Source organism: Thalassophryne amazonica, chromosome 4, assembly GCF_902500255.1.
Source record: "Thalassophryne amazonica chromosome 4, fThaAma1.1, whole genome shotgun sequence".
In the NCBI taxonomy this organism is placed as follows: domain Eukaryota; kingdom Metazoa; phylum Chordata; class Actinopteri; order Batrachoidiformes; family Batrachoididae; genus Thalassophryne; species Thalassophryne amazonica.
The window spans coordinates 81,527,320-81,535,549 of record NC_047106.1 but is presented as its reverse complement, the minus strand read 5'-3'; the positions used below and the strand labels follow the sequence as shown (position 1 = coordinate 81,535,549).

Sequence of the window (8,230 nt, the reverse complement as noted above, 5' to 3'; positions counted from 1 at the left end):
AAAGTGAGACAGAGAGAAAAAAGGCCACAGAAACATTGGGTAGCTAAAAAGACTTTTGCACTTTCTGTACTTATATTTTAGAAAAGTATTATATAACTTTCTCTGATATGAATAGAAACACCTAACCTCGTTTCGGTCATAAAAGTTGGTAATGTATCTTTTATTAAGTAGGTGGCCCTTGACCATTGACGTTTTTAAGTTAGTCCGTTGCCATCTTTGGACGCAGCTTCGTAACCATGACAACCGAAAGGCAACCGCAACAGTGCAGGGGAATATGTTTGGTGACTCCTTTTTCTGTTGTGATGCGAAATAGCTACTGTCCCAACATAATAACGGACAAGAAACCATTTTATAGAAAGACAAGTTTGATCACGTCAAAATTAAAAGGAGTGGTGGGGAGGCAGGTTCACGACCTGGCGGAATGATATCTAACAAGTGGAAAAAGTGACTTTGTAATTGCAGTGTTAGCATTAGGACGGCAACAAATATAGCTGTCCCGTGTTTCATCAAAGAATGAACAATCTATTGAGACATTCTGGTACAAACGCCCATCACTCAAAATAAGTTCACGTCGGAAACCGAATTCTACGGTAAGTAGTCCCTAAATGAATTAGGCGGATGTATATTGCAGTTGTAGGCCCCCTCAGCTGATGTGAAAGTAGGAGAGAAAAAGAAGAGCCTTGTGTACTGTCTGTTACAACTACAACACTGGAACAAATAGGTAACAACAATACACTAAAGGTACAAAGTCTCACTGACATCTCTGCCAGTAATTTCCCAGAGATCTCAGTTTATCTAGTTTAGAAGTATGACGTAGGAATTGCGATTAATTGTTGCGAAATAATCTCGAAAATCGTTCCTGATTTTTTTTTTATGTGTGTGTATTTGTCTAAAAGGAACGAGAGGCCATTTCTTTCTGTTAGCTGCTAGCTTGACAACTCGTACATTTTTACAAAGTTTCACAGGCATTGTTCCCCCCCAAAAAAGGACTGAGTGTGAGCCTTAGCGAAGTGATTGCTTGTCGCAGTCTCGTACCATTTTTTTGTTGAGCTGGTAAAACAAATTCGGCGCAAATAAATATTTGCCAATCTTAAGGATGTTGGATGTTAGCAGGCAGTAGTTATAACGTTTACGTTCCTGGTTGATTTGACATCGACAGCTACATGACTGTCCTGCTGCTGCGGCTAATTCAGTACTGAGAAGGTCAGTGATTTTTAACTCTAGTTGGGTGGTTAACTCGATAATAGAGATCGGCTAACTTGCCTAGCTAACGCTCAAGTGTTTGTTTTTGTCAACGAACCGTTTGCTAGCAAACGGTCATGGAAGAAACACTGCTCAGCTAGCTTAGCATTAGCAGGCTAATAATTAGCTAGCACAGTTAGCGCTACGCACCGTTCGGACTAGAACAAGTTAACTAAGCTTCTTTTGTTTATTAATAACCCTTTATCCAAGTGTTCAAATGAAACTGGTGCTATTTTGGTATCCTGCTCGCTGAAACACGAGATATTGCGACGAAGCTAGCCAGTGTTGTAGTAAGAAGCGAGTCGGCCTTCCCGTAACTCGGAAGAACATTAAGAGTCGCATATCTAATATTATTTGGAGTCAGCTCCACTAGCGTTGACAGTTGCTTTGGAGAGTGACGCTGGGCCTCTCTGGTTTAACTTGACACGAGTTGCCTATTTTGGAATTGCTAACTTGTGATCAAAAATGGGGAAGGTAAGCTAACGTCTACGTATGACATGTATTTTTCGTTAAAGCTAAGCCTCATCTAGTTTGTCGCGACAGTCACCATGCTAACATTTTTTTTAACTTTATTGGCTATTTTGCGTTAAACCTCTTTGGGAAGACTGCTGCCATTTTCGACGTGTAGCTAATCTCAGGTGAACGCATTCGTCATCTGCTACTCAAGGCACCGGTGGATAAATCGTGTCGTAAATATACATATGTTTGGTTTGTTACAGAACGATTCCAAACATGCTGACGGGTTAAGTTTGACGACGGGTTTTATGAAGCTTGGTTAGCTAAATGGTCTGTCACACCGGTACGCCAACTGCGCATTTGTAGTAAACCACTGCTAACTTAGCAAACGCAACTTCAACCAACATATCTCTTTTGTATGTCTACTTTTGCTATGGTAAATATTTAACAGAAAACATTTCCAAGCATTGCTTTTGCGATTAAGGGTTCTCTGAATAGACGCGAATGAGACTAAGTTGCTGTCAAAACGTATAGGAGTAGCTAGTGTTTGTGTGGCTAAACATGCTAGTCGGTTAGTGTATAAAACTACGTCAGAAATATAGGCCTCTCTAAATCGTGGGCATGAATTTTGAAGTTATGCTTGTTTTGAGGAGTAGCAGCCATCACTTTGTAAAAGCCGTTGGAGCTAGCGATTATTTAATGTGATTAACTAATCACCTTATAAGCGAGTGTAGTGCCCCTGATGTCAGAATGGACGAATAAACAAAGACGAGGATGTACTGTCAGTGGAGGCCTAAAATGGCACTATGAGCTAGCCAAGTGTGGCGTATTTTTGTGATCAGTGATCTAAAACTGTTATCTTTAGAATGTAAATTTAACATTTATTTCAGAGAATATCAAGTGCAGTTGAGGGAAACTTAATTCTAGCAATAATTATTGCACTTCAGTGTGATAAAAGTGTTTGTGGGTTTTGGATGGTCTACCCTTGAACATTCCAGTTAATGTTAGGGAGATGTTTTTTTGTAAGTCATCTAAAGATGTTGGCTGAATAATATTGCATTATTGGTGTGGTAGCCCTCAACTGAGGATTAAAGCCTTACAAGATGAAACAGAAACCTTATGAAAGCCATATCTTTACAGTATAGGTTGTGTGATGTTAATGAGGTATATACCTAGATTGCCAACCTTGTATTCAGTCAAGTCCTATATAGGGCCAAAGGCCTGTTGGTGCTGGTGCTTATCTTTATTATCTATTGAATTTTGTAGCATCAAGAGCATAACTGTCTTTGACTTCCCCTGAACTGGGATACCATTCCAACCCAGGTTACGTCCCCAGCTAAGGTTGGTGCCAGTTTACAGCTGGGTGGACTGAGGCAATGCAGATTGTCTTGTACAAGGACACAGACAGCTGGCATTCAGTGTCGTGTTGAAAATAATTCCCAGTAATGTAATAGGTTCAAGGTTACTTTATTTGTACCAAAAGGTAAATTTGGTTTGGCAGAGTCACTTCATTCATAACAATCACATAACACATAAATACCGATTAAAAAATACCATAAGTATAATAAAAATAAAAGTACAATGAGCAGTGCAAGTACAGGCCAATAGCATGGCACGCAGAAGAAAGTCACAATGCATGTGCCATCTCAATGCAAAATAGCAGATAAATTAATTAAATATACATTCAAAGTCATCTGTTAAGAACACTAATAGCAGCAGGAATAAAAGTGCTCTTGTAGCGCTTTGTTCTGCAGGAAGGAGCTTTATACCGCCGTCCTGAAGGGAGCAGTTCAAACTGATCAAAAAGAGGATGTGAGGCAGTCCTTTAGAACTGCCTCAACCAATAGAAGTTGGTAGTGGTGTTGATCTGTAATACATAGTCTCTCCATGGCTCAGCACACATTGTGAACTGCGAACTGCAAAGTTTGCATAAGTGCGATTTTGTCTCATAAGTGATAACTGTAACTGTTTAAATTTGGATGCAGTCACTGTAAAATTAGTCTGAGTGGAGGTTAAAGCAGTTGCATATGCATGTTGTGCAGTCATGAATGCAGCCTGTTAAAAAAAAAAAAGTCTTTGTGCTCCGCTTGCTGCATGGTCAGCACACTTCCGGATGCAAAAACCAGCAGAATCTCTCAAAACATTAAAAGGAGTTGAGGATGAAGTATCCGTCATGTCGTACCTGTGTAGTAAATCCACTGAACAGAGCATAGTTTTGTGATCCATGACACCTTTAGAAGTTGGTATTTGAAGCATTTTTGCTTTTTACTGGAAATGGTGTCATTGGTGTGAGATTTATACATGATGTAATTGTGATTGGTATTTGACTGCTTTTAAAGGGGGGGGGGGGGTGCAATGATGCTAATTTGCCTTTTCAGATATTATTTTTTAGAGAAATGTCTGATTATAGCTACATATTGTACTCTGTAATTGTTAGAAGGGTTTAGGAGTAATGATCTTGTAGTATAATCATACTAGGGATGCATGGTATTGGATTTTTCTGCCATTTGCTATGTTGATATTTTCAGTAATTTTTAGCAGTACTGATCCAGACATGTTTTTTCTTTTAATTTGAGTGAAGAGTATCAAGTCTTCTATACAGAAATTTGCTCTTTTCTTTTATTGTGATAGGCTATTTGTTGTTGATAGAAACATTTGATCCTGCCTTACATGTATAACTGCACTTGGGTAATTACAGTTTACAAATTTCCATTCATTAATTTTCTATACTCACTTAATGTTAAGGGTCACAAGGGGAACTGGAGCCTAGCCCAGCTGTCATTGGGTGACATGGTGCCAGTTTACAGATTAACTTATGAAAAACAAGGGCATTCTATAATTCTTGGCAAGATGTGAATTATATGCCAGCCATGTTTAATTTTTAAATAAAACATAGCTGTAAATACACAGTAAAATTAAGAACCATATGGCATTTTCTGTGAGCCACAGACATCACTTTCACAACTCAGGGGTCTCATTAAGGGAAGTGGAAGTTTGAATGAACAAAGTAACAGTTGTGCAATTTTCTTGCATTGATGGCAAACACTAAAGGTGTTGCAGGTGGGGGTGTCTGAATTTTTTTTATTTTTGTATGTTTGTAGGCACAGTGCCTTTTTAGAACAGAAATATGAATGTCATACTTCATTTATGAATTACAGTAATGTGTTATTACATCACCGCCAAGACTTGAGGGTTGCAGTTTTTACTGTTTAACTTTTTTATGTATTGCTTAAATGTAACTGCTTCCCCATCAACATTTTCTCATCTTGCCCTTGCATTCACATGATCACATTATTTCTGGAGGTGTATGAATGAAATGGTTTGAAGCATATTTATGGACATTTTGAATGTTAAACATGTAATTATGACCTAAACTTAAACATTGGCGAGTGAACTGCTTTAATCCACTTAGTAAGGAGATGAATTTCTGAAATCAGTGCATTTTATAAATATTGACCAAATTAATCTGAAACCCATTCAGTGGTATACATATTGAGACTTTATTGAAGAATTAGGAAAAACATCTGAAATACCCAAAAATACGCTGAACAAAGTCCATCTTAATGTTCAAGTGCTACAGAAAAACAAATTATCATTGATTAATTAAACAAGATTGTTTTAAAGCTGCACTTTGCCCTAAAAATCATTCTAGTGTCTGCCAGTTTTCCTCTTTATGTGCATTCCTATAAAGGTACTGCAGGCAGACCAAAATAATAACCACCACTCTCAGGATTCATTAGTACTTCCTGAGCAGGCACAACCCTTGGTAAAAGTTGGGTTCAACCAGTTTTTTTTCCAGCGCTCAATGGACTTTCAACCACAGATGAGTACATCCAGTCTCTCCAGCTCGCAGCACAGGACGGCATGAAGAAGGCAAGGGGCACAGTCACAAATTTGAATATCAGTGTGCACTTTCCGTTCCGAACTTGTATATCTGAGTGAATACTTCTCTGCATAGACCCTGAAGTGCATCGACCCCCCTCCCCCCTGGCTGCTTTCAACTGGAGCATGACAAGGAGAAAAAGATGAAGAAACTTGCATGCATTATTCTGCATCCACCATGGTGTGGAATCACCTTTGGTCCTGGATGTTTGTCGTGGGCAACACAGATGCAGCTCTGTGCTGGATCATGCTCAAAGAAATGCACCACATAGCTAAAATGTCATTGCTGATGTTCCCTTACAATGCAGTTGATACTCATTATTGTTTACTAGTACAAAATAAGAGTCAACACCTAAAATGTATTTCATTAGGACCCACAAGGCTGAAAAAAACTTCAGCTTAACATGGTTCTACTTAAAACTGTACAAACTTTAAGGAAAGTATGAAGAGCCCGGTGGTTTCTGTGAGCCACGGAAATCATTTGTGCCCTGTTCATTTACAACAGGCCAGATGGGTGACCTTTGATGCAAAGGCTCTGTCAGCGCATACATATAGCTTGCAACTTATTTTTAGCGAGGGCAGTCATCTGGTTGGTGAAGAGCAGTTGGATGAGCCTTATTGTTGTCTAATGCCAGTATATTTATGTGGTTTGTCTGTCTCTGATTGCAGTGAATGGTAGTGTCTAGAAAGGGTATGTCCCTTCAGGAGAGAGGTGCCAATGTCCAACCTGCCTAATTCCAATCCAGGGGGGTCACTGCGCCGTTCACAGAGGAACACTGCTGCGGCCCAGCCACAAGACCACACAGTCACGGGAAGGTGAGTCTACCTGCACACTAATTGGTATTTATGTTTATAATGAATATGTTGGTGTGGATATATTTTTGAGTTTTGGCACAATACTTTAATGAAGATTTGGCAGTTTTGGGGTTTGATTAAAAGGAAATCTTGTTTTCTGATCATACAGTGCATCTGGAAAGTATTCACAGCCCATCACTCCTTCCACATTTTATGTTACAGCCTTATTCCAAAATGGATGAAATAAATAAATATATATATATATATATATATATACACACACACACACACACTCAAAAATATAAACGCAACACTTTTGGTTTTGCTCCCATTTTGTATGAGATGAACTCAAAGATCTAAAACTTTTTCCACATACACAATATCACCATTTCCCTCAAATATTGTTCACAGACCAGTCTAAATCTGTGATAGTGAGCACTTCTCCTTTGCTGAGATAATCCATCACACCTCACAGGTGTGCCATATCAAGATGCTGATTAGACACCATGATTCAATCAATCAATCAATCAACATTTATTTATAAAGCGCTTTACAGCACCGACTGGTGTCCAAAGTGCTTAACATTAAAAACACAAATTTACAAAATAAAACACATATAAAATAAAATTTTAAAACAACACATAAAAAAAAAGAACATAAAAATAACAGAACATGTCACCTCCCCACTAAGTGTTAAAAGTTTAAATAAATCTTTAACTTAGATTTAAAAAGTGCTAGGTCAGGAATAGTACGTAACTCAAGAGGTAGCTCATTCCACAGTCTGGGGCCAGCTACCGTGAAAGCATGATCACCCCAGCGTTTATATCTTGACCTTGGAACATCTAAGTAAAGCTGGCCAGACGCCCTTAACGTCCTACTGTAGGTGCGCAAAGTTAAAATTTCAGACAAGTAGGGAGGTGCAAGGCCATAAATAGCTTTAAAAACAAACATTAAAATTTTAAAATCAATTCTAAAACGAACTGGAAGCCAGTGGAGTGAGTATAGGATGGGCGCAATATGCTCACGTCTAGAAGTGTTTGTCAAAAGACGAGCAGCAGCATTCTGCACCAACTGGAGACACACAAGAGACGACTGATTAATGCCCGCATAAAGTGCATTACAATAATCAAGTCTGGAGCTGATGAAAGCATGAATGGCCGTCTCAAGATCACGTTTACTGAGAAAGTGCTTTATTTTAGCCAAGAGGCGAAGTTGGAAAAAACTACCTTTGACAACAGAATTTATCTGTTGATCGAACCTCAAACAGCTGTCAAATATCACTCCCAAATTCTTGACAGCTGGTTTTACATAGTTAGCCAAAGCACCAAAATTTGGTGTTACCACATTTGGTATGCCAGTGCGCTCAAACACCATGATCTCAGTTTTACCATCATTCAGGTAAAGGAAGTTTCGGGACAGCCACTGCTTTACATCACGAATACAGTTAAATAATGATGACAAAGCATCACTCCCATTAGTCCTCACAGGCAGATAGATTTGCAGATCATCTGCATAACAATGAAAGGACAAATTGTGCTGGGTTATAATTGACCCCAATGGCAGAATGTACAAAGAAAATAGAATCGGCCCAAGGACAGATCCCTGCGGCACTCCACAGCACAGAGGAGCAGTTGATGAGGAAAGGTCCCCAATCATGACAGAAAAGCTCCTTTCAGCCAAATATGATCTAAACCACTCAAGTGCAGTACCATGAATGCCAATAAAATGTTCCAACCAGGAAACAAGTACTGTGTGATCCACAGTATCAAAGGCTGCTGTGAGGTCCAACAGAACCAGCACAGCAGGATTCCCTGCATCCACCGACAGAGTAATATCATTATGAACTTTTAAAAGT

General features: G+C 39.1%; 1 protein-coding gene across 8 annotated transcripts in view; it reads left to right on the top strand.

Annotated features, from left to right (window-relative positions):
- Nucleotides 1-627: 627 nt before the first annotated feature.
- Nucleotides 628-8,230, top strand: part of trip12 (thyroid hormone receptor interactor 12) — a 183,472-nt gene continuing 175,869 nt past the window's right edge. For 4 of the 8 annotated variants that reach the window (XM_034168159.1, XM_034168158.1, XM_034168157.1 and 1 more), the window contains exons 1-2: nucleotides 628-721; nucleotides 6,250-6,396. In XM_034168159.1, coding sequence (XP_034024050.1) covers nucleotides 6,299-6,396 — 98 coding nt within the window. In that variant the 5' untranslated portion in view covers nucleotides 628-721; nucleotides 6,250-6,298. Of the gene's footprint in view, nucleotides 742-902; nucleotides 1,204-1,567; nucleotides 1,717-1,855; nucleotides 1,881-6,249; nucleotides 6,397-8,230 lie in introns of those variants that run through there. The other 4 variants (XM_034168153.1, XM_034168152.1, XM_034168154.1 and 1 more) reach the window with 4 other exon arrangements.